The 27,774-nt window shown below is 41.7% G+C and overlaps 1 protein-coding gene across 1 annotated transcript; it reads right to left on the reverse strand.

Annotated features, from left to right (window-relative positions):
• LOC145866058 (stonustoxin subunit beta-like) lies at positions 1–27,495 on the reverse strand. The gene is made up of 4 exons (XM_082970926.1): positions 27,467–27,495; positions 2,716–2,889; positions 2,384–2,430; positions 1–1,899 (listed from the first exon to the last, which is right to left on the reverse strand). The coding sequence occupies exons 1-4, from the start codon at positions 27,493–27,495 to the stop codon at positions 1,370–1,372; spliced, it is 780 nt and encodes a 259-aa protein (XP_082827052.1). The 3' UTR covers positions 1–1,369.
• Positions 27,496–27,774: the final 279 nt, after the last annotated feature.

The raw sequence follows: 27,774 nt of genomic DNA on the forward strand, positions 1-27,774 counted from the left end.
GCCTCCAGGTCAAGATTCATGACAAACGTCAACATTAGACAGGGAGAAGCAATGTAAAATCAATAACGAAATTGTTTCCACTATTAACATGCTTTTTCTTGTTTCAAGTATGTTTTATTATGAAAAGTACAATATATCCATGTATACTTGTACAACTATGGAGCGTATGTCCACATATAATTGTACAATTTGTTTTTCCAACATAAAAGACAAGAAATTATCACATTGGTATTTTAATGGTGTTATTGTAAGAGTTTAAATGTTTAAACAGAGGATACATCTAAAACAGGATAAAACAAGTGCAGTATGTTGTGAGAATGTTACTTTAACGTCGACTCATAACGTCACACTATAACTTCATGGGAGTCTTGTGGAAAGACTGCATGTTGTTTTGGGTGGATTGAGTGACGTCTTCATCAACATTTTGCAGAATATTCCGGTAATATTTTCACCTCTTGTCGGCTGCAGACATTCATAAGGAGTTCCAGTAGTTTATTTGCCATTTGCAGGTATTAAAAGTAATACATACATTGTAATTCCTTGTTGGATCTCTCTCACATACAGGACAGTACATACCAGAGGAGGCTGCTGAGGGGAGGACGGCTCATAATAATGTCTGGAACAGAGTGAATGAAATGGAACACATGGAAACCACGTGTTTGATACCATTCCACTTATTCCACTCCAGCCATTACAAGCCTGTCCTCCCTAAATAAGGTCCCACCAGCCTCCTGTGGTACAAACACAAACAGTAAAATATATCATAAAAAATGCAAAGTGGTAAAAGATCAGAAAATATTACAAGCCTGTCACGTGTGAGTGTCCAGTGTGTGTTTGTCCAGTGTGTGTGTGTGTGTGTGTGTGTGTGTATGTCCAGAGTGTGTGAGTGTCCAGTGTGTGTTTGTCCATTGTGTGTCAGTGTGTGTGTCAGTGTTTATGTGTGTCAGTGTTTATGTGTGTGTGTATCCAGTGTGTTTGTCAAGCATGTGTGTGTCAAGCGTGTGTGTGTTTCCAGTGAGTGTGTGTCCAGTGTGTGTGTGTTTCCAGTGTATGTGTGTGTCAGTGTGTGTGTGTGTCCAATGTGTGTGTTTTTCCAGAGTGTGTGTGTGTCCAGTGTCTTTGCCCAGTGAGTGTGTGTGTGTTTCAGTGTGTGTGTGTTCTGTGTGTGTCCAGTTTGCGTGTGTTCAGTGTGTGTGTGTCCAGTGTGTGTGTGTTCAGTGTGTGTTCAGTGTGTGTCCAGTGTGTGTGTCCAGAGTGTGTGTGTGTGTTCAGTGTGTGTTCAGTGTGTGTTCAGTGTGTGTGTGTGTTCAGTGTGTGTGTGTGTCCAGTGTGTGTGTGTGTCCAGTGTGTGTGTGTGTGTGTCCAGTTATTATTTCAGGGACACTGAGTCGCCACCATCATAAACCCCAAACCCTGGATAGAGGGGCTCAGTGAATGTGGAGGTGAATGTGATCAGGTGGGTCAGTAAGTCAGAGGAGGCTCTATAGAAGGACAGAGTGCCGGCTGACCAGTCCAGATACACTCCTACTCTGTGGGAGCTGGAGGAGGGGACGTCTATGGTAGTGGGATTATTATTATGCCAGGCAATGTAACTGTTGTCAGAGCAGAACAGACACCAGGACTTGTTATTGAATCCAAGCCAACAGTCATTAACCCCTCCTCTCCTGCTGATTCCTTTATATGTCACTCCTATACCAGCCCAACTCCCACTCCACTCTACCTCCCAGTAACAGCGCCCAGTCAGACCCTCTCTACACAGCACCTGTCCCCAGCCCTCAAATCTCTCTGGGTGATCAGGATACGGCTGCTCCTCTGTCCTACCTGTCACCTTTCTGTTCTCCTCAGACAGAGAGAGGAGTCTGTTTACTGTGTTTGGGTCCAGTGTGAGATCACAGACATCTGATGGATGAAACCAGACACAATATTAGAAATCATCATCATTCACATTAGAATGTTAACTCACTTTTCACTAATTCATTTAATGTAGATGTTTCTAGGTATCAAAAGGAGAAGTTAAGGTGACTTGAGACTTGTTGAATGATCATATGTTATACTGTATGGTAATATAAAACACACTTATTCACATTAATTACACACACACACACACACCTGTATGCATCATGAACACAAACACACACTTCTAATGTAACACGAACTCGCCACACACACACACACACATATACACACACACACACACACACACACATACACAGACTCAAACATTGTCAAAGCAACTCCTTGTAAACTTTGGTGTCCCTGATTTTTGCTTCTGTAGAACTACAGTTGATATTTAATATGACCAAGTCAGTAATGATGGTGGTCTTTGACATTGACTTGAATTAAGACTTATTAAGTCATTTTCTTCACAGCAGTCAACACTCACATTGTCTAAGTCCAGGTTTCATTCTGTTCTCTCCACCATGTTCCACACTGTAGCAGTAAGCAGAAAAACAGACAGTCATTGAGGGATACACATGAACTCACACACACACACACACACACACACACACACACACACACACACACACACACACACACACACACACACACACACACACACACACACACACACACACACACACACACACACACACACACACACACACACACAGTCACCATATAACTTTGTCCAAGTGGTGGTCAGAATGTTTGTCTTAACTAGCCTGAAAAGTCAAACATGTCTGATATGAACATTGACATAAACCCTCTACATACTTGAGTTTCTCCAGTCTGCAGTGTGGATCCTCCAGTCCAGCAGAGAGCAGTCTGACTCCTGAGTCTCCTGGGTGATTGTAGCTCAGGTCCAGCTCTCTCAGGTGTGAGGGGTTTGACCTCAGAGCTGAGACCAGAGAAGCACAGCCTTCCTCTGTGACTAGACAGCCTGACAGCCTGCAAAGAGTCAAATCATATTAAAATCACACTGCTATTCTTTGGTGGTGAAAATAGTGGCAGTATATTTCTTCAACATATTCAGATATATCAGGTCATGAAACCTTCCATATCTATTCAGAAATGAATGTATCATAGTTATAAATTACAAATTATCAATGCTGTGTACCTGCAGATAGAAACATATATAGTACAAATATTTGAGTAGACTGACCAGACCAGTTTAAAAGCAGTATCAGTCAAAAGACAGACAGTGAGGTATCAGATTTAGATTGTATTGAGTATACAGTCCACACCATAGCTATTTTGACAGTGAAGATAACAATTTAAATGTGGTTCTAAACTCTAACATTTTGGATTTCAGATCAAATGTTTCATATGAGGTGACAGTATATAATGTCACCTTTTATTTGAGGATATTTTCATACATATCTGTTTCATTATTTAGAAAAATGAAAGCACTTTATGTATCTAGTCCCCCTATTTAAAGAAGTCATATGTTTTCTGACCAATTCACTCATAGTGGCTTAAAGTAGTCACAAGTTGAGTATTTGATCCGATATTCCTTTAACGCAGCGACTACATCAAGCTTGTGACTCAAACTCGTTGATTGATTTTTCAGTTTGTTTTGGTTGTGTTTTGGGTTGTGTTTTGCCCAATATTAAAATGGTGGATGGTGTAACGTCTGCTTCCAGCTCACACTCTCAAACACGTAGATCCCCCTGAACGCAGCTCACTCTCCAGATCCCAGTCACCTGAATTCTGATCACCTGTTCACACACCTGTATGTCATTATCAAACTCTATTTAGTTCAGTTCTTTGCACCCCCATCATTGTGATGTAATGTTTGATTTGCGACACACGGCTATTCGGAGCGCTGAGTTTCCTTTAATTTACTCCTCCCGTGTATGATAGTTTTTGCCTGCCTCCCTGCCTCCCTAACGACGCCTTTTGCCTATTCCCTGCCTGTACCTTAGCCCATTGGATTTCCTGTTATCAACCTATTCCCTGCCTGTACCTTAGCCCATTGGATTTCCTGTTATCAACCTATTCCCTGCCTGTACCTTAGCCCATTGGATTTCCTGTTATCAACCTATTCCCTGCCTGTACCTTAGCCCATTGGATTTCCTGTTATCAACCTATTCCCTGCCTGTACCTTAGCCCATTGGATTTCCTGTTATCAACCTATTCCCTGCCTGTACCTTAGCCTATAGGATTTCCTGTTATCAACCTATTCCCTGCCTGTACCTTAGCCCATTGGATTTCCTGTTATCAACCTATTCCCTGCCTGTACCTTAGCCCATTGGATTTCCTGTTATCAACCTATTCCCTGCCTGTACCTTAGCCCATTGGATTTCCTGTTATCAACCTATTCCCTGCCTGTACCTTAGCCCATTGGATTTCCTGTTATCAACCTATTCCCTGCCTGTACCTTAGCCCATTGGATTTCCTGTTATCAACCTATTCCCTGCCTGTACCTTAGCCCATTGGATTTCCTGTTATCAACCTATTCCCTGCCTGTACCTTAGCCCATTGGATTTCCTGTTATCAACCTATTCCCTGCCTGTACCTTAGCCCATTGGATTTCCTGTTATCAACCTATTCCCTGCCTGTACCTTAGCCCATTGGATTTCCTGTTATCAACCTATTCCCTGCCTGTACCTTAGCCCATTGGATTTCCTGTTATCAACCTATTCCCTGCCTGTACCTTAGCCCATTGGATTTCCTGTTATCAACCTATTCCCTGCCTGTACCTTAGCCCATTGGATTTCCTGTTATCAACCTATTCCCTGCCTGTACCTTAGCCTATAGGATTTCCTGTTATCAACCTATTCCCTGCCTGTACCTTAGCCCATTGGATTTCCTGTTATCAACCTATTCCCTGCCTGTACCTTAGCCCATTGGATTTCCTGTTATCAACCTATTCCCTGCCTGTACCTTAGCCCATTGGATTTCCTGTTATCAACCTATTCCCTGCCTGTACCTTAGCCCATTGGATTTCCTGTTATCAACCTATTCCCTGCCTGTACCTTAGCCCATTGGATTTCCTGTTATCAACCTATTCCCTGCCTGTACCTTAGCCCATTGGATTTCCTGTTATCAACCTATTCCCTGCCTGTACCTTAGCCCATTGGATTTCCTGTTATCAACCTATTCCCTGCCTGTACCTTAGCCCATTGGATTTCCTGTTATCAACCTATTCCCTGCCTGTACCTTAGCCCATTGGATTTCCTGTTATCAACCTATTCCCTGCCTGTACCTTAGCCCATTGGATTTCCTGTTATCAACCTATTCCCTGCCTGTACCTTAGCCCATTGGATTTCCTGTTATCAACCTATTCCCTGCCTGTACCTTAGCCCATTGGATTTCCTGTTATCAACCTATTCCCTGCCTGTACCTTAGCCCATTGGATTTCCTGTTATCAACCTATTCCCTGCCTGTACCTTAGCCCATTGGATTTCCTGTTATCAACCTATTCCCTGCCTGTACCTTAGCCCATTGGATTTCCTGTTATCAACCTATTCCCTGCCTGTACCTTAGCCCATTGGATTTCCTGTTATCAACCTATTCCCTGCCTGTACCTTAGCCCATTGGATTTCCTGTTATCAACCTATTCCCTGCCTGTACCTTAGCCCATTGGATTTCCTGTTATCAACCTATTCCCTGCCTGTACCTTAGCCCATTGGATTTCCTGTTATCAACCTATTCCCTGCCTGTACCTTAGCCCATTGGATTTCCTGTTATCAACCTATTGCCTGATCTCCCGGACCACGGCCTTTTCCCTGCCTGTTGCATTTTTGGACCCTTTTTGATCTTCTGCCTGCCCCTGGACCTGTGGTCCTTTACAATAAACACCTGCTGAGCCCTGCACTTGAAACCAGCTCTCTGTCTCCCATCGTGTTCATTACAGATGGTGACTGGAGTCATTTTATTTATAAGTGAGTAGATAACATGTTTCTAAACACTACTAAAAGCATCCTGATGATGCCATGATTAAGAAAAATCATGAATGAATCATGAATAATAGTGAGAAAGTTACAGAAGCTACAACAAAACATGCTAACCTCTCACCATTACCAATAACAGAGGCTACAACAAAACATGCTAACCTCTCACCATTACCAATAACAGAGGATACAACAAAACATGCTAACCTCTCACCATTACCAATAACAGAGGCTACAACAAAACATGCTAACCTCTCACCATTACCAATAACAGAGGATACAACAAAACATGCTAACCTCTCACCATTACCAATAACAGAGGCTACAACAAAACATGCTAACCTCTCACCATTACCAATAACAGAGGCTACAACAAAACATGCTAACCTCTCACCATTACCAATAACAGAGGCTACAACAAAACATGCTAACCTCTCACCATTACCAATAACAGAGGCTACAACAAAACATGCTAACCTCTCACCATTACCAATAACAGAGGATACAACAAAACATGCTAACCCCTCACCATTACCAATAACAGAGACTACAACAAAACATGCTAACCTCTCACCATTACCAATAACAGAGGCTACAACAAAACATGCTAACCTCTCACCATTACCAATAACAGAGGCTACAACAAAACATGCTAACCTCTCACCATTACCAATAACAGAGGCTACAACAAAACATGCTAACCTCTCACCATTACCAATAACAGAGACTACAACAAAACATGCTAACCTCTCACCATTACCAATAACAGAGGCTACAACAAAACATGCTAACCTCTCACCATTACCAATAACAGAGGCTACAACAAAACATGCTAACCTCTCACCATTACCAATAACAGAGGATACAATAAAACATGCTAACCTCTCACCATTACCAATAACAGAGGATACAACAAAACATGCTAACCTCTCACCATTACCAGTAACAGAGGCTACAACAAAACATGCTAACCTCTCACCATTACCAATAACAGAGGATACAACAAAACATGCTAACCTCTCACCATTACCAATAACAGAGGACACAACAAAACATGCTAACCTCTCACCATTACCAATAACAGAGGATACAACAAAACATGCTAACCTCTCACCATTACCAATAACAGAGGCTACAACAAAACATGCTAACCTCTCACCATTACCAATAACAGAGGACACAACAAAACATGCTAACCTCTCACCATTACCAATAACAGAGGATACAACAAAACATGCTAACCTCTCACCATTACCAATTACAGAGGATACAACAAAACATGCTAACCTCTCACCATTACCAATAACAGAGGCTACAACAAAACATGCTAACCTCTCACCATTACCAATAACAGAGGCTACAACAAAACATGCTAACCTCTCACCATTACCAATAACAGAGGCTACAACAAAACATGCTAACCTCTCACCATTACCAATAACAGAGGCTACAACAACACATGCTAACCTCTCACCATTACCAATAACAGAGACTACAACAAAACATGCTAACCTCTCACCATTACCAATAACAGAGGCTACAATAAAACATGCTAACCTCTCACCATTACCAATAACAGAGGCTAAAACAAAACATGCTAACCTCTCACCATTACCAATAACAGAGGCTACAACAAAACATGCTAACCTCTCACCATTACCAATAACAGATGCTACAACAGAACATGCTAACCTCTCACCATTACCAATAACAGAGGCTACAACAAAACATGCTAACCTCTCACCATTACCAATAACAGAGGATACAACAAAACATGCTAACCTCTCACCATTACCAATAACAGAGGATACAACAAAACATGCTAACCTCTCACCATTACCAATAACAGAGACTACAACAAAACATGCTAACCTCTCACCATTACCAATAACAGAGGCTACAACAAAACATGCTAACCTCTCACCATTACCAATAACAGAGGCTACAACAAAACATGCTAACCTCTCACCATTACCAATAACAGAGGCTACAACAAAACATGCTAACCTCTCACCATTACCAATAACAGAGGATACAACAAAACATGCTAACCTCTCACCATTACCAATAACAGAGGATACAACAAAACATGCTAACCTCTCACCATTACCAATAACAGAGGATACAACAAAACATGCTAACCTCTCACCATTACCAATAACAGAGGCTACAACAAAACATGCTAACCTCTCACCATTACCTATAACAGAGGCTACAACAAAACATGCTAACCTCTCACCATTACCAATAACAGAGGCTACAACAACACATGCTAACCTCTCACCATTACCAATAACAGAGGGGGTTTGATCTTTGTGCCTCCGTTTCTCATTTATCATCATTCACGATTCATTCATGGTTATTCATAATCATGGTAGCATCCACATGAATGTAGAAGTCACTGACAATAGAAGTGAAGTGACTCCAAAATGACAGGACATTATTTACTATTCAGTATCCATTAGGAAAAACATCATCCAAAACACAACCAAGACCAACTGCAAATGAATTCAACAAGTTAGTAGAATCACAAGCCTCACTGCAGGTGTCAGGAATCCCGCTTCCTGAGTCTGTTTCTGCCTGAGCTGACTGTTTTCTGTTTGGAGTCTAAGGGTGCGTTCAGAAACCTATCTGGTTGCCAGGCGACGAAGTTAGGCGGGAGATCTAGTGATATTATTACCCTGTCTGGTTGCTAGGCGACGAAGTTAGGCGGGAGATCTAGTGATTACCCTACACCTGCATCTCATCAACCTTCTGCACACCTGGTCCTGATCATCACCTCTTCATAAGCCCTGAGCTGACATCCATTCCCTGCTGGATCGTTAGCAACAAACAGCCTCATGTTTCCTGAGCTAGTCTTGTTGTTTTGTTCTTGTTACTGGTTACTCCCCCCCCGTTTACTCTGTCTACAGTCATCCTCCCGGAACATTCAACTCCCTTGCCTGGCCGTCGGTGGATACAGTGACGTCATTGAATCCACCCATCTACTCTCATCAACTCACCTCCGCTTCGTCTCCTGGATCACTCAAATTACACATCAAGACTACCAATAAATACTCACCTTCATTTTACTCACCTTGTCCTGGTCTGCTTCTGGGTTCTGTCTTAGAGAAACGTGACAGCGGGCATGGAATATGGGACAACATTCTAAACTTATGACTACTTTAATACACTATAAGTAATATGTCCGAATAATTACGACTTTTTCAAATGGGAGAACTACATGCATAAAGTACTTTCATATCTGATAATACTGACCTCAGAGTCTCCAGTTTACAGTGGGGATTCCCCAGTCCAGCAGAGAGCAGCTTCACTCCTGAATCCTTCAGGTCATTGTTACTCAGGTCCAGCTCTCTCAGGTGTGAGGGGTTTGAACTGAGAACTGAGGCCAACACTTTACAGGATGTCTTTCTGAGTTTACAGCCTGACAGCCTGCAAAGAGTCAAATCATATTAAAATCACACTGCTATTCTTTGGTGGTGAAAATAGTAGCAGTATAATTTTTCAACATATGAAACCTTCCATATCTATTCGTAAATGAATGTATCATTAAAAATGACAAATGATCAAAGTATTGCCTGCAGATAGAAACATGTATAGTACAAATATTTGAGTAGACTGACCAGACCAGTTTAAAAGCAGTATCAGTCAAAAGACAGACAGTGAGGTATCAGATTTAGATTGTATTGAGTATACAGTCCACACCATATCTATTTTGACAGTGAAGATAACATTTTAAATGAGGCTCTAAACTCCAACATTTTGGATTTCAGATCAAATGTTTCATATGAGGTGACAGTATATAATGTCACCTTTTATTTGAGGATATTTTCATACATATCTGTTTCACCATTTAGAAAAATGAAAGCACTTTATGTATCTAGTCCCCCTATTTAAAGAAGTCATATGTTTTCTGACCAATTAACTCATAGTGTATTAAATTAGTCAAATGATTAGTATTTGGTCCCATATTCTTTGACTGCAATGACTACATCAAGCCTGTGACTGCCATGATCGAGAAAGATCATGAATAATAATGAGTGAGAGAGTTACAGAGGATACAACAAAACATGCTAACCTCTCACCATTACCAATAACAGAGGCTACAACAAAACATGCTAACCTCTCACCATTACCAATAACAGAGGCTACAACAAAACATGCTAACCTCTCACCATTACCAATAACAGAGGCTTCAACAAAACATGCTAACCTCTCACCATTACCAATACAGAGGCTACAACAAAACATGCTAACCTCTCACCATTACCAATAACAGAGGCTACAACAAAACATGCTAACCTCTCACCATTACCAATAACAGAGGATACAACAGAACATGCTAACCTCTCACCATTACCAATAACAGAGGCTACAACAAAACATGCTAACCTCTCACTATTACCAATAACAGAGGCTACAACAAAACATGCTAACATCTCACCATTACCAATGACAGAGGGGGTATGATCTTTGTACCTCTGTAAATTTCTCATTCCTCATTATTCACGACTAATTCCTGATTATTCATAATCATGGTAGCATCCACATGAATGTAGAAGTGTTCAGAAACATCTTCTATTCTTACTGACAATACAAGTGAAGTGACTCCAAAATGACAGGACATTATTCACCATTCAGTTTCTATTAGGAAAAATATAATCCTAAACACAACCAAGACAAACTGGAAATGAATTCAACAAGTTAGTAGAATCACACGCTTGATGTAATCACTGCAGGTATGGAATATTGGACCCAACACTAAACTTTTGACTAAATTAATTTGTCCAAATAATTAAGACTTCTTCAAATAGGAGAACTAAACTCAGCAAAAAAAGAAACGTCCTCTCACTGTCATTTGCGTTTATTTTCATCAAACTTAACATGTGTAAATATTTGTATGAACATAACAACATTCAACAACTATGACATAAACTGAACAAGTTCCACAGACATGTGACTCACAGAAATGGAATAATGTGTCCCTGAACAAAGGGGGGTCAAAATCAAAAGTAACAGTCAGTATCTGGTGTGGCCACCAGCTGCATTAAGTACTGCAGTGCATCTCCTCCTCATGGACTGCACCAGATTTGCCAGTTCTTGATGTGAGATGTTACCCCACTCTTCCACCAAGGCACCTGCAAGTTCCTGGACATTTTGGGGGGGAATGGCCTTAGCCCTCACCCTCCGATCCAACAGGTCCCAGATGTGCTCAATGGGATTGAGATCCGGGCTCTTCGCTGGCCATGGCAGAACACTGACATTCCTGTCTTGCAGGAAATCACGCACAGAACAAGCTGTATGGCTGGTGGCATTGTCATGCTGCAGGGTCATGTCAGGATGAGCCTGCAGGAAGGGTACCACATGAGAGAGGAGGATGTCTTCCCTGTAACGCACATCGTTGAGATTGCCTGCAATGACAACAAGCTCAGTCCGGTGATGCTGTAACACACTGCCCCAGACCATGACGGACCCTCCACCTCCAAATCGATCCCGCTCCAGAGTACAGGCCTCGGTGTAACGCTCATTCCTTCGACGATAAACGCGAATCCGACCATCACCCCTGGTGAGCCAAAACCTCGACTCGTCAGTGAAGAGCACTTTTTGCCAGTCCTGTCTGGTCCAGCGATGGTGGGTTTGTGCCCATAGGTGACGTTGTTGCCGGTGATGTCTGGTGAGGACCTGCCTTACAACAGGTCTACAAGCCCTCAGTCCAGTCTATCTCAGCCTGTTGCGGACAGTCTGAGGACTGATGGAGGGATTGTGCATTCCTGGTGTAACTCGGGCAGTTGTTGCCATCCTGTACCTGTCCCGCAGGTGTGATGTTCGGATGTACCGATCCTGCGCAGGTGTTGTTACACGTGACCCTGCCACTGTGAGGACGATCAGCTGTCCGTCCTGTCTCCCTGTAGCGCTGTCTAAGGCGTCTCATAGTACGAACATTGCAATTTATTGCCCTGGCCACATCTGCAGTCCTTGTGCCTCCTTGCAGCATGCCTAAGGCACATTCACGCAGATGAGCAGGGACCCTGGGCATCTTTCTTTTGGTGTTTTTCAGAGTCAGTAGAAAGGCCTCTTTCGTGTCCTAAGATTTCATAACTGTGACCTTCATTGCCTACCATCTGTAAGCTGTTAGTGTCTTAACGACCGTTCCACAGGTGCATGTTCATTAATTGTTTATGGTTCATTGAACAAGCATGGGGAAACAGTGCTTAAACCCTTTACAATGAAGATCTGTGAAGTTATTTGGATTTTTACGAATTATCTTTGAAAGACAGGGTCCTGAAAAAGGGATGTTTCTTTTTTTGTTGAGTTTAGATGCATAAAGTGCTTTCATATCTAAACGGTAAAAAATACAGTCTTGGCCAAAAGTTTTGAGAATGACACAAATATTAATTTTCACAAAGTCTGCTGCCTCAGTTTGTATGATGGCAATTTGCATATACTCCAGAATGTTATGAAGAGTGATCAGATAAATTGCAAATAATTGCCAAGTCCCTCTTTGCCATGCAAATGAACTGAATCCCCAAAAAACATTTCCACTGCATTTCAGCCCTGCCACAAAAGGACCAGCTGACATCATGTCAGTGATTCTCTCGGTAACACAGGTGTGAGTGTTGACGAGGACAAGGCTGGAGATCACTCTGTCATGCTGATTGTGTTTGCATAACAGACTGGAAGCTTCAAAAGGAGGGTGGTGCTTGGAATCATTGTTCTTCCTCTGTCAACATGGTTACCTGCAAGGAAACACGTGTCATCATCATTGCTTTGCACACAAAGGGCTTCACAGGCAAGGATATTGCTGCCAGTAAGATTGCACCTAAATCAACCATTTATCGGATCATCAAGAACTTCAAGGAGAGCGGTTCAATTGTTGTGAAGAAGGCTTCAGGGCGCCCAAGAAAGTCCAGCAAACGCCAGGACCGTCTCCTAAAGTTGATTCAGCTGCGGGATCGGGGCACCACCAGTACAGAGCTTGCTCAAGAATGGCAGCAGGCAGGTGTGAGTGCATCTGCACGCACAGTGAGGCGAAGACTTTCGGAGGATGGCCTGGTGTCAAGAAGGGCAGCAAAGAAGCAACTTCTCTCCAGGAAAAACATCAGGGACAGACTGATATTCTGCAAAAGGTACAGGGATTGGATTGCTGAGGACTGGGGTAAGTCATTTTTTCTGATGAATCCCCTTTCTGATTGTTTGAGGCATCCGGAAAAAAGCTTGTCTGGAGAAGGCAAGGTGAGAGCTACCATCAGTCCTGTGTCATGCCAACAGTAAAGCATCCTGAGACCATTCATGTGTGGGGTTGCTTCTCAGCCAAGGGAGTGGGCTCACTCACAATTTTGCCAAAGAACACAGCATGAATAAAGAATGGTACCAACACATCCTCCGAGAGCAACTTCTCCCAACCAGTCAGGAACAGTTTGGTGACGAACAATGCCTTTTCCAGCATGATGGAGCACTTTGCCATAAGGCAAAAGTGATAACTAAGTGGCTCTGGGAACAAAACATTGATATTTTGGGTCCATGGCCAGGAAACTCCCCAGACCTTAATCCCATTGAGAACTTGTGGTCAATCCTCAAGAGGCAGGTGGACAAACAAAAACCCACAAATTCCGACAAACTCCAAGCATTGATTATGCAAGAATGGGCTGCCATCAGTCAGGATGTGGCCCAGAGGTTAATTGACAGCATGCCAGGGCAGATTGCAGAGGTCTTGGAAAAGAATGGTCAGCACTGCAAATATTGACTCATTGCTTCAACTTCATATGATTGTCAATAAAAGCCTTTGACACTTATGAAATGCTTGTAATTATACTTCAGTATTCCATAGTAACATCTGACAAAAATATCTAAAGACACTGAAGCAGCAGACTTTGTGAAAATTAATATTTGTGTCATTCTCAAAACTTGTGGCCACGACTGTATATGTATGAACACCTTTAAACAAAAGGTGACGTTCTGTACTGTCACCTAATATCCAACATTCTATCTCAAATCCAAAATGCTGGAGCATAGCACCAAATGTAAAACTGTAAGCTTCACTGTCCAAACACATATGGTGTGGACTATGTGTGTCTGGTAAACACATGTGGATCTGGTGAACAGTTATCACTTGTTGACCAACTACAGGAATACTGACCTCAGAGTCTCCAGTTTACAGTGGGGATTCCCCAGTCCAGCAGAGAGCAGCTCCACTCCTGAATCCTTCAGGTCATTGTTACTCAGGTCCAGCTCTCTCAGGTGTGAGGGGTTTGACCTCAGAGCTGAGACCAGAGAATCACAGCCTTCCTCTGTGACTCCACAGCCTGACAGCCTGCAAAGAGTCAAATCATATTAAAATCACACTGCTATGCTTTGGTGGTGAAAATAGTGGCAGTATCATTTTTCAACATATTCAGATATCAGTGTCCTGAAACCTTCCATATCTATTCGTAAATTAATGTATCATCATTAAAAATGACAAATGATCAAAGTATTGCCTGCAGATAGAAACATGTATAGTACAAATATTTGAGTAGACTGACCAGACCAGTTTAAAAGCAGTATCAGTCAAAAGACAGACAGTGAGGTATCAGATTTAGATTGTATTGAGTATACAGTCCACACCATATCTATTTTGACAGTGAAGCTAACATTTTAAATGTGGCTCTATACTCCAACATTTTGGATTTCAGATCAAATGTTTCATATGAGGTTACAGTATATAATGTCACCTTTTATTTGAGGGTATTTTAATACATACAGTTGAAGTCAGAAGTTTACATATACCTTAGCCAAATGCATTTAAACTCAATTTTTACAATTCCTGACATTTAATCCTAGTAAAAATCCCCTGTCTTAGGTCAGTTAGGATCACCACTTTATTTTAAGAATGTGAAATGTCAGAATAATAGTAGAGAAAATGATTAATTTCAGCTTTTATTTCTTTCATCACATTCCCAGTGGGTCAGAAGTTTACATACACTCAATTAGTATTTGGTAGCATTGCCTTTAAATGGTTTAACTTGGGTTAAACGTTTCGGGTAGCCTTCCACAAGCTTCCCACAATAAGTTGGGTGAATTTTGGCCCATTCCTCCTGAAAGAGCTGGTGTAACTGAGTCAGGTTTGTAGGCCTCTTGCTCGCACACGCTTTTTCAGTTCTGCCCACAAATTTTCTATAGGATTGAGGTCAAGGTTTTGTGATGGCCACTCCAATACCTTGACTTTGTTGTCCTTAATCCATTTTGCCACTACTTTGGAAGTATGCTTGGGGTCATTTTCCATTTGGAAGACCCATTTGTGACCAAGCTTTAACTTCCTGACTGATGTCTTGAGATGTTGCTTCAATATATCCACGTAATTTTCCGCCCTCATGATGCCATCTATTTTGTGAAGTGCACCAGTCCCTCCTGCAGCAAAACACCCCCACAACATGATGCTGCCACCCCCGGGCTTCACGGTTGGGATGGTGTTCTTCGGCTTGCAAGCCTCCCCCTTTTTCCTCCAAACATAACGATGGTCATTATGGCCAAACAGTTCTTGTATTGTTTCATCTGACCAGAGGACATTTCTTCAAAAAGTATGATCTTTGTCCCCATGTGCAGTTGCAAACTGTAGTCTGGCTTTTTTTATGGTGGTTTTGGAGCAGTGGCTTCGTCCTTGCAGAGCGGCCTTTCAGATTATGTCGATATAGGACTCGTTTTACTGTGGATATAGATACTTTTGTACCTGTTTCCTCCAACATCTTCACAAGGTCCTTTGCTGTTGTTCTGGGATTGATTTGCACCAAAGTAAGTTCATCTCTAGGAGACAGAACGCGTCTCCTTCCTGAGCGGAATGGCGGCTGTGTGGTCCCATGGTGTTTAGACTTGCGTACTATTGATTGAACAGATGAACGCGTTACATTCAGGCGTTTGGAAATTGTTCCCAAGGATGAACCATACTTGTGGAGGTCTACAATTTTTTTTCTGAGATCTTGGCTGATTTCTTTTTATTTTCCCATGATGTCAAGCAAAGAGGCACTGAGTTTGAAGGTAGGCCTTGAAATACATCCAAATGATGTCAATTAGCCTACCAGATGCTTCTAAAGCCATAACATGATTTTCTGGAATTTTCCATGCTGTTTAAAGGCACAGTCAACTTAGTGTATGTAAACTTCTGACCCACTGGAATTGTGATACAGTGAATTATAAGTGAAATAATCTGTCTGTAAACAATTGTTTCAAAAATTACTTGTGTCATGCACAAAGTAGATGTCCTAACCGACTTGCCAAAACTATATAGTTTGTTAACAAGAAATTTGTGGAGAGGTTCAAAAACACGTTTTAATGACTCCAACCTAAGTGTATGTTAACTTCCGACTTCAACTGTATGTGATTGACGATTAAAAATTAAATTCTGATGATGCCATGATTAAGAAAAATCATGAATAAATCATGAATCAGAATGAGTGAGAAAGTTACAGAGGCTACAACAAAACATGCTAACCTCTCACCATTACCAATAACAGAGGCTACAACAAAACATGCTAACCTCTCACCATTACCAATAACAGAGGCTACAACAAAACATGCTAACCTCTCACCATTACCAATAACAGAGGCTACAACAAAACATGCTAACCTCTCACCATTACCAATAACAGAGGCTACAACAAAACATGCTAACCTCTCACCATTACCAATAACAGAGGCTTCAACAAAACATGCTAACCTCTCACCATTACCAATAACAGAGGCTACAACAAAACATGCTAACCTCTCACCATTACCAATAACAGAGGCTACAACAAAACATGCTAACCTCTCACCATTACCAATAACAGAGGATACAACAAAACATGCTAACCTCTCACCATTACCAATAACAGAGGATACAACAAAACATGCTAACCTCTCACCATTACCAATAACAGAGGATACAACAAAACATGCTAACCTCTCACCATTACCAATAACAGAGGCTACAACAAAACATGCTAACCTCTCACCATTACCAATAACAGAGGCTACAACAAAACATGCTAACCTCTCACCATTACCAATTGCAGAGGCTACAACAAAACATGCTAACCTCTCACCATTACAAATAGCAGAGGCTACAACAAAACATGCTAACCTCTCACCATTACCAATAACAGAGACTACAACAAAACATGCTAACCTCTCACCATTACCAATAACAGAGGCTACAACAAAACATGCTAACCTCTCACCATTACCAATAACAGAGGCTACAACAAAACATGCTAACCTCTCACCATTACCAATAACAGAGGCTACAACAAAACATGCTAACCTCTCACCATTACCAATAACAGAGGCTACAACAAAACATGCTAACCTCTGACCATTACCAATAACAGAGGCTACAACAAAACATGCTAACCTCTCACCATTACCAATAACAGAGGCTACAACAAAACATGCTAACCTCTCACCATTACCAATAACAGAGGCTACAACAAAACATGCTAACCTCTCACCATTACCAATAACAGAGGATACAACAAAACATACTAACCTCTCACCATTACCAATAACAGAGGCTACAGCAAAACATGCTAACCTCTCACCATTACCAGTAACAGAGGCTACAACAAAACACGCTAACCTCTCACCATTACCAATAACAGAGGATACAACAAAACATGCTCACCTCTCACCATTACCAATAACAACGGCTACAACAAAACATGCTAACCTCTCACCATTACCAATAACAGAGAATACAACAAAACATGCTAACCTCTCACCATTACCAATAAAGGAGGCTACAACAAAACATGCTAACCTCTCACCATTACCAATAACAGAGGATACAACAAAACATACTAACCTCTCACCATTACCAATAACAGAGGCTACAACAAAACATGCTAACCTCTCACAATTACCAATAACAGAGGCTACAACAAAACATGCTAACCTCTCACCATTACCAATAACAGAGGCTACAACAAAACATGCTAACCTCTCACCATTACCAATAACAGAGGGGGTTTGATCTTTGTGCCTCCGTTTCTCATTTATCATCATTCACGATTCATTCATGGTTATTCATAATCATGGTAGCATCCACATGAATGTAGAAGTCACTGACAATAAAAGTGAAGTGACGCCAAAATGACAAGAGACATTATTTACTATTCAGTATCTATTAGGAAAAACATCATCCAAAACACAACCAAGACCAACTGCAAATGAATTCAACAAGTTAGTAGAATCACAAGCCTCACTGCAGGTGTCAGGAATCCCGCTTCCTGAGTCTGTTTCTGCCTGAGCTGACTGTTTTCTGTTTGGAGTCTAAGGGTGCGTTCAGAAACCTATCTGGTTGCCAGGCGACGAAGTTAGGCGGGAGATCTAGTGATATTATTACCCTATCTGGTTGCTAGGCAACGAAGTTAGGCGGGAGATCTAGTGATATTATTACCCTATCTGGTTGCCAGGCGACGAAGTTAGGCGGGAGATCTAGTGATTACCCTACACCTGCATCTCATCAACCTTCTGCACACCTGGTCCTGATCATCACCTCTTCATAAGCCCTGAGCTGACATCCATTCCCTGCTGGATCGTTAGCAACGAACAGCCTCATGTTTCCTGAGCTAGTCTTGTTGTTTTGTTCTTGTTACTGGTTACTCCCCCCCCCGTTTACTCTGTCTACAGTCATCCTCCCGGAACATTCAACTCCCTTGCCTGGCCGTCGGTGGATACAGTGACGTCATTGAATCCACCCATCTACTCTCATCAACTCACCTCCGCTTCGTCTCCTGGATCACTCAAATTACACATCAAGACTACCAATAAATACTCACCTTCATTTTACTCACCTTGTCCTGGTCTGCTTCTGGGTTCTGTCTTAGAGAAACGTGACAGCGGGCATGGAATATGGGACAACATGCTAAACTTATGACTACTTTAATACACTATAAGTAATATGTCCGAATAATTACGACTTTTTCAAATGGGAGAACTACATGCATAAAGTACTTTCATATCTGATAATACTGACCTCAGAGTCTCCAGTTTACAGTGGGGATTCCCCAGTCCAGCAGAGAGCAGCTTCACTCCTGAATCCTTCAGGTCATTGTTACTCAGGTCCAGCTCTCTCAGGTGTGAGGGGTTTGAACTGAGAACTGAGGCCAACACTTTACAGGATGTCTTTCTGAGTTTACAGCCTGACAGCCTGCAAAGAGTCAAATCATATTAAAATCACACTGCTATTCTTTGGTGGTGAAAATAGTAGCAGTATAATTTTTCAACATATGAAACCTTCCATATCTATTCGTAAATGAATGTATCATTAAAAATGACAAATGATCAAAGTATTGCCTGCAGATAGAAACATGTATAGTACAAATATTTGAGTAGACTGACCAGACCAGTTTAAAAGCAGTATCAGTCAAAAGACAGACAGTGAGGTATCAGATTTAGATTGTATTGAGTATACAGTCCACACCATATCTATTTTGACAGTGAAGATAACATTTTAAATGAGGCTCTAAACTCCAACATTTTGGATTTCAGATCAAATGTTTCATATGAGGTGACAGTATATAATGTCACCTTTTATTTGAGGATATTTTCATACATATCTGTTTCACCATTTAGAAAAATGAAAGCACTTTATGTATCTAGTCCCCCTATTTAAAGAAGTCATATGTTTTCTGACCAATTAACTCATAGTGTATTAAATTAGTCAAATGATTAGTATTTGGTCCCATATTCTTTGACTGCAATGACTACATCAAGCCTGTGACTGCCATGATCGAGAAAGATCATGAATAATAATGAGTGAGAGAGTTACAGAGGATACAACAAAACATGCTAACCTCTCACCATTACCAATAACAGAGGCTACAACAAAACATGCTAACCTCTCACCATTACCAATAACAGAGGCTACAACAAAACATGCTAACCTCTCACCATTACCAATAACAGAGGCTTCAACAAAACATGCTAACCTCTCACCATTACCAATACAGAGGCTACAACAAAACATGCTAACCTCTCACCATTACCAATAACAGAGGCTACAACAAAACATGCTAACCTCTCACCATTACCAATAACAGAGGATACAACAGAACATGCTAACCTCTCACCATTACCAATAACAGAGGCTACAACAAAACATGCTAACCTCTCACCATTACCAATAACAGAGGCTACAACAAAACATGCTAACATCTCACCATTACCAATGACAGAGGGGGTATGATCTTTGTACCTCTGTAAATTTCTCATTCCTCATTATTCACGACTAATTCCTGATTATTCATAATCATGGTAGCATCCACATGAATGTAGAAGTGTTCAGAAACATCTTCTATTCTTACTGACAATACAAGTGAAGTGACTCCAAAATGACAGGACATTATTCACCATTCAGTTTCTATTAGGAAAAATATAATCCTAAACACAACCAAGACAAACTGGAAATGAATTCAACAAGTTAGTAGAATCACACGCTTGATGTAATCACTGCAGGTATGGAATATTGGACCCAACACTAAACTTTTGACTAAATTAATTTGTCCAAATAATTAAGACTTCTTCAAATAGGAGAACTAAACTCAGCAAAAAAAGAAACGTCCTCTCACTGTCATTTGCGTTTATTTTCATCAAACTTAACATGTGTAAATATTTGTATGAACATAACAACATTCAACAACTATGACATAAACTGAACAAGTTCCACAGACATGTGACTCACAGAAATGGAATAATGTGTCCCTGAACAAAGGGGGGTCAAAATCAAAAGTAACAGTCAGTATCTGGTGTGGCCACCAGCTGCATTAAGTACTGCAGTGCATCTCCTCCTCATGGACTGCACCAGATTTGCCAGTTCTTGATGTGAGATGTTACCCCACTCTTCCACCAAGGCACCTGCAAGTTCCTGGACATTTTGGGGGGGAATGGCCTTAGCCCTCACCCTCCGATCCAACAGGTCCCAGATGTGCTCAATGGGATTGAGATCCGGGCTCTTCGCTGGCCATGGCAGAACACTGACATTCCTGTCTTGCAGGAAATCACGCACAGAACAAGCTGTATGGCTGGTGGCATTGTCATGCTGCAGGGTCATGTCAGGATGAGCCTGCAGGAAGGGTACCACATGAGAGAGGAGGATGTCTTCCCTGTAACGCACATCGTTGAGATTGCCTGCAATGACAACAAGCTCAGTCCGGTGATGCTGTAACACACTGCCCCAGACCATGACGGACCCTCCACCTCCAAATCGATCCCGCTCCAGAGTACAGGCCTCGGTGTAACGCTCATTCCTTCGACGATAAACGCGAATCCGACCATCACCCCTGGTGAGCCAAAACCTCGACTCGTCAGTGAAGAGCACTTTTTGCCAGTCCTGTCTGGTCCAGCGATGGTGGGTTTGTGCCCATAGGTGACGTTGTTGCCGGTGATGTCTGGTGAGGACCTGCCTTACAACAGGTCTACAAGCCCTCAGTCCAGTCTATCTCAGCCTGTTGCGGACAGTCTGAGGACTGATGGAGGGATTGTGCATTCCTGGTGTAACTCGGGCAGTTGTTGCCATCCTGTACCTGTCCCACAGGTGTGATGTTCGGATGTACCGATCCTGCGCAGGTGTTGTTACACGTGACCCTGCCACTGTGAGGACGATCAGCTGTCCGTCCTGTCTCCCTGTAGCGCTGTCTAAGGCGTCTCATAGTACGAACATTGCAATTTATTGCCCTGGCCACATCTGCAGTCCTTGTGCCTCCTTGCAGCATGCCTAAGGCACGTTCACGCAGATGAGCAGGGACCCTGGGCATCTTTCTTTTGGTGTTTTTCAGAGTCAGTAGAAAGGCCTCTTTCGTGTCCTAAGATTTCATAACTGTGACCTTCATTGCCTACCATCTGTAAGCTGTTAGTGTCTTAACGACCGTTCCACAGGTGCATGTTCATTAATTGTTTATGGTTCATTGAACAAGCATGGGGAAACAGTGCTTAAACCCTTTACAATGAAGATCTGTGAAGTTATTTGGATTTTTACGAATTATCTTTGAAAGACAGGGTCCTGAAAAAGGGATGTTTCTTTTTTTGTTGAGTTTAGATGCATAAAGTGCTTTCATATCTAAACGGTAAAAAATACAGTCTTGGCCAAAAGTTTTGAGAATGACACAAATATTAATTTTCACAAAGTCTGCTGCCTCAGTTTGTATGATGGCAATTTGCATATACTCCAGAATGTTATGAAGAGTGATCAGATAAATTGCAAATAATTGCCAAGTCCCTCTTTGCCATGCAAATGAACTGAATCCCCAAAAAACATTTCCACTGCATTTCAGCCCTGCCACAAAAGGACCAGCTGACATCATGTCAGTGATTCTCTCGGTAACACAGGTGTGAGTGTTGACGAGGACAAGGCTGGAGATCACTCTGTCATGCTGATTGTGTTTGCATAACAGACTGGAAGCTTCAAAAGGAGGGTGGTGCTTGGAATCATTGTTCTTCCTCTGTCAACATGGTTACCTGCAAGGAAACACGTGTCATCATCATTGCTTTGCACACAAAGGGCTTCACAGGCAAGGATATTGCTGCCAGTAAGATTGCACCTAAATCAACCATTTATCGGATCATCAAGAACTTCAAGGAGAGCGGTTCAATTGTTGTGAAGAAGGCTTCAGGGCGCCCAAGAAAGTCCAGCAAACGCCAGGACCGTCTCCTAAAGTTGATTCAGCTGCGGGATCGGGGCACCACCAGTACAGAGCTTGCTCAAGAATGGCAGCAGGCAGGTGTGAGTGCATCTGCACGCACAGTGAGGCGAAGACTTTCGGAGGATGGCCTGGTGTCAAGAAGGGCAGCAAAGAAGCAACTTCTCTCCAGGAAAAACATCAGGGACAGACTGATATTCTGCAAAAGGTACAGGGATTGGATTGCTGAGGACTGGGGTAAGTCATTTTTTCTGATGAATCCCCTTTCTGATTGTTTGAGGCATCCGGAAAAAAGCTTGTCTGGAGAAGGCAAGGTGAGAGCTACCATCAGTCCTGTGTCATGCCAACAGTAAAGCATCCTGAGACCATTCATGTGTGGGGTTGCTTCTCAGCCAAGGGAGTGGGCTCACTCACAATTTTGCCAAAGAACACAGCATGAATAAAGAATGGTACCAACACATCCTCCGAGAGCAACTTCTCCCAACCAGTCAGGAACAGTTTGGTGACGAACAATGCCTTTTCCAGCATGATGGAGCACTTTGCCATAAGGCAAAAGTGATAACTAAGTGGCTCTGGGAACAAAACATTGATATTTTGGGTCCATGGCCAGGAAACTCCCCAGACCTTAATCCCATTGAGAACTTGTGGTCAATCCTCAAGAGGCAGGTGGACAAACAAAAACCCACAAATTCCGACAAACTCCAAGCATTGATTATGCAAGAATGGGCTGCCATCAGTCAGGATGTGGCCCAGAGGTTAATTGACAGCATGCCAGGGCAGATTGCAGAGGTCTTGGAAAAGAATGGTCAGCACTGCAAATATTGACTCATTGCTTCAACTTCATATGATTGTCAATAAAAGCCTTTGACACTTATGAAATGCTTGTAATTATACTTCAGTATTCCATAGTAACATCTGACAAAAATATCTAAAGACACTGAAGCAGCAGACTTTGTGAAAATTAATATTTGTGTCATTCTCAAAACTTGTGGCCACGACTGTATATGTATGAACACCTTTAAACAAAAGGTGACGTTCTGTACTGTCACCTAATATCCAACATTCTATCTCAAATCCAAAATGCTGGAGCATAGCACCAAATGTAAAACTGTAAGCTTCACTGTCCAAACACATATGGTGTGGACTATCTGTGTCTGGTAAACACATGTGGATCTGGTGAACAGTTATCACTTGTTGACCAACTACAGGAATACTGACCTCAGAGTCTCCAGTTTACAGTGGGGATTCCCCAGTCCAGCAGAGAGCAGCTTCACTCCTGAATCCTTCAGGTCATTGTTACTCAGGTCTAGCTCTCTCAGGTGTGAGGGGTTTGACCTCAGAGCTGAGACCAGAGAATCACAGCCTTCCTCTGTGACTCCACAGCCTGACAGCCTGCAAAGAGTCAAATCATATTAAAATCACACTGCTATGCTTTGGTGGTGAAAATAGTGGCAGTATCATTTTTCAACATATTCAGATATCAGTGTCCTGAAACCTTTCATATCTATTCGTAAATGAATGTATCATCATTAAAAATGACAAATTATCAAAGTTTTGCCTGCAGATAGAAACATGTATAATACAAATATTTGAGTAGACTGACCAGACCAGTTTAAAAGCAGTATCAGTCAAAAGACAGACAGTGAGGTATCAGATTTAGATTGTATTGAGTATATAGTCCACACATATCTATTTTGACAGTGAAGATAACATTTTAAATGTGGCTCTAAACTCCAACATTTTGGATTTCACATCAAATGTTTCATATGAGGTGATAGTATATAATGTCACCTTTTATTTGAGGATATTTTAATACATACAGTTGAAGTCAGAAGTTTACATATACCTTAGCCAAATGCATTTAAACTCAATTTTTACAATTCCTGACATTTAATCCTAGTAAAAGTCCCCTGTCTTAGGTCAGTTAGGATCACCACTTTCTTTTAAGAATGTGAAATGTCAGAATAATAGTAGAGAAAATGATTAATTTCAGCTTTTATTTCTTTCATCACATTCCCAGTGGGTCAGAAGTTTACATACACTCAATTAGTATTTGGTAGCATTGCCTTTAAATGGTTTAACTTGGGTTAAACGTTTCGGGTAGCCTTCCACAAGCTTCCCACAATAAGTTGGGTGAATTTTGGCCCATTCCTCCTGACAGAGCTGGTGTAACTGAGTCAGGTTTGTAGGCCTCTTGCTCGCACACGCTTTTTCAGTTCTGCCCACAAATTTTCTATAGGATTGAGGTCAAGGTTTTGTGATGGCCACTCCAATACCTTGACTTTGTTGTCCTTAATTCATTTTGCCACAACTTTGGAAGTATGCTTGGGGTCATTGTCCATTTGGAAGACCCATTTGTGACCAAGCTTTAACTTCCTGACTGATGTCTCGAGATGTTGCTTCAATATTTCCACAATTTTCCTCCCTCATGATGCCATCTATTTTGTGAAGTGCACCAGTCCCTCCTGCAGCAAAGCACCCCCACAACATGATGCTGCCACCGCCGTGCTTCACAGTTGGGATGGTATGATGGCTGTGTGGTCCCATGGTGTTTAGACTTGCATACTATTGATTGAACGTATTACCTTCAGGCGTTTGGAAATTGCTCCCAAGGATGAAGCAGACTTGTGGAGGTCTACAATTTTTTTTTCTGAGATTTTGGCTGATTCGTTTTCATTTTCCCATGATGTCAAGCAAAGAGGCACTGAGTTTGAAGGTAGGCCTTGAAATACATCCAAATTATGTCAATTAGTCTATCAGATGCTTCTAAAGCCATGACATAATTTTCTGGAATTTTCCAAGCTGTTTAAAGGCACAGTCAACTTAGTCTATGTAAACTTCTGACCCACTGGAATTGTGATACAGTGAATTATAAGTGAAATAATCTGTCTGTAATCAATTGTTTCAAAAATTACTTGTGTCATGCACAAAGTAGATGTCCTAACCAACTTTCCAAAACTATATAGTTTGTTAACAAGAAATTTGTGGAGAGGTTCAAAAACACGTTTTAATGACTCCAACCTAAGTGTATGTACACTTCCGACTTCAACTGTATGTGATTGACGATTAAAAATTAAATTCTGATGATGCCATGATTAAGAAAAATCATGAATAAATCATGAATCTGAATGAGTGAGAAAGTTAAGAGGCTAAAACAAAACATGCTAACCTCTCACCATTACCAATAACAGAGGCTACAACAAAACATGCTAACCTCTCACCATTACCAATAACAGAGGATACAACAAAACATGCTAACCTCTCACCATTACCAATAACAGAGACTACAACAAAACATGCTAACCTCTCACCATTACCAATAACAGAGGCTACAACAAAACATGCTAACCTCTCACCATTACCAATAGCAGAGGCTACAACAAAACATGCTAACCTCTCACCATTACCAATAGCAGAGGCTAGTACAAAACATGCTAACCTCTCACCATTACCAATAACAGAGGCTACAACAAAACATGCTAACCTCTCACCATTAGCAATAACAGAGGATACAACAAAACATGCTAACCTCTCACCATTACCAATAACAGAGGCTACAACAAAACATACTAACCTCTCACCATTACCAATAAGAGAGGCTACAACAAAACATGCTAACCTCTCACATTACAAATAACAGAGGCTACAACAAAACATGCTAACCTCTCACCATTACCAATAACAGAGGCTACAACAAAACAGCTAACATCTCACCATTACCAATTACAGAGGCTACAACAAAACATGCTAACCTCTCACCATTACCAATAACAGAGACTACAACAAAACATGCTAACCTCTCACCACTACCAATAACAGAGGCTACAACAAAACATGCTAACCTCTCACCATTACCAATAACAGAGGCTACAACAAAACATGCTAACCTCTCACCATTACCAATAACAGAGGCTACAACAAAACATGCTAACCTCTCACCATTACCAATAACAGAGGATACAACAAAACATGCTAACCTCTAACCATTACCAATAACAGAGGCTACAACAAAACATGCTAACCTCTCACCATTACCAATAACAGAGGATACAACAAAACATGCTAACCTCTCACCATTACCAATAACAGAGACTACAACAAAACATGCTAACCTCTCACCATTACCAATAACAGAGGCTACAACAAAACATGCTAACCTCTCACCATTACCAATAACAGAGGCTACAACAAAACATGCTAACCTCTCACCATTACCAATAACAGAGGCCACAACAAAACATGCTAACCTCTCACCATTACCAATAACAGAGGCTACAACAAAACATGCTAACCTCTCACCATTACCAATAACAGAGGCTACAACAAAACATGCTAACCTCTCACCATTACCAATAACAGAGGCTACAACAAAACATGCTAACCTCTCACCATTACCAATAACAGAGGATACAACAAAACATGCTAACCTCTCACCATTACCAGTAACAGAGGCTACAACAAAACATGCTAACCTCTCACCATTACCAATAACAGAGGCTACAACAAAACATGCTAACCTCTCACCATTACCAATAACAGAGGGGGTTTGATCTTTGTTAGTAGAATCACAAGCCTCACTGCAGGTGTCAGGAATCCCGCTTCCTGAGTCTGTTTCTGCCTGAGCTGACTGTTTTTTGTTTGGTGTCTAAGGGTGCGTTCAGAAACCTATCTGGTTGCTAGGCAACGAAGTTAGGCGGGAGATCTAGTGATATTATTACCCTGTCTGGTTGCCAGGCGACGAAGTTAGGCGGGAGATCTAGTGATTACCCTACACCTGCATCTCATCAACCTTCTGCACACCTGGTCCTGATCATCACCTCTTCATAAGCCCTGAGCTGACATCTATTCCCTGCTGGATCGTTAGCAACGAACAGCCTCATGTTTCCTGAGCTAGTCTTGTTGTTTTGTTCTTGTTACTGGTTACTCACTCCCCGTTTACTCTGTCTACAGTCATCCTCCCGGAACATTCAACTCCCTTACCTGGCCTTCGGTGGTTTCAGTGACGTCATTGAATCCACCCATCTACTCTCATCAACTCACCTCCGCTGCCGCTTCGTCTCCTGGATCACTCAAATTACACATCAAGACTACCAATAAATACTCACCTTCATTTTACTCACCTTGTCCTGGTCTGCTTCTGGGTTCTGTCTTAGAGAAACATGACAGCAGGCATGGAATATGGGACAACATGCTAAACTTATGACTACTTTAATACACTATAAGTAATATGTCCGAATAATTACGACTTTTTCAAATGGGAGAACTACATGCATAAAGTACTTTCATAT

Source organism: Salmo salar, unplaced genomic scaffold (assembly GCF_965601325.2).
Source record: "Salmo salar unplaced genomic scaffold, fSalSal1 ptg000117l, whole genome shotgun sequence".
Taxonomy (NCBI): domain Eukaryota; kingdom Metazoa; phylum Chordata; class Actinopteri; order Salmoniformes; family Salmonidae; genus Salmo; species Salmo salar.

What these genes read in the sequence shown, in the direction of transcription:
- LOC145866058 (XM_082970926.1), bottom strand. Translation starts at nt 27,495, where the DNA reads ATGACGTCACTGAAACCACCGAAGGCCAG. An exon ending in CTGAAACCACCGAAGGCCAG is followed by an intron (nt 2,890 to 27,466) that starts GTAAGGGAGTTG and finishes GACTCTTTGCAG; the next exon opens with GCTGTCAGGCTGTCTAGTCA. An exon ending in TGCAGACTGGAGAAACTCAA is followed by an intron (nt 2,431 to 2,715) that starts GTATGTAGAGGG and finishes TTACTGCTACAG; the next exon opens with TGTGGAACATGGTGGAGAGA.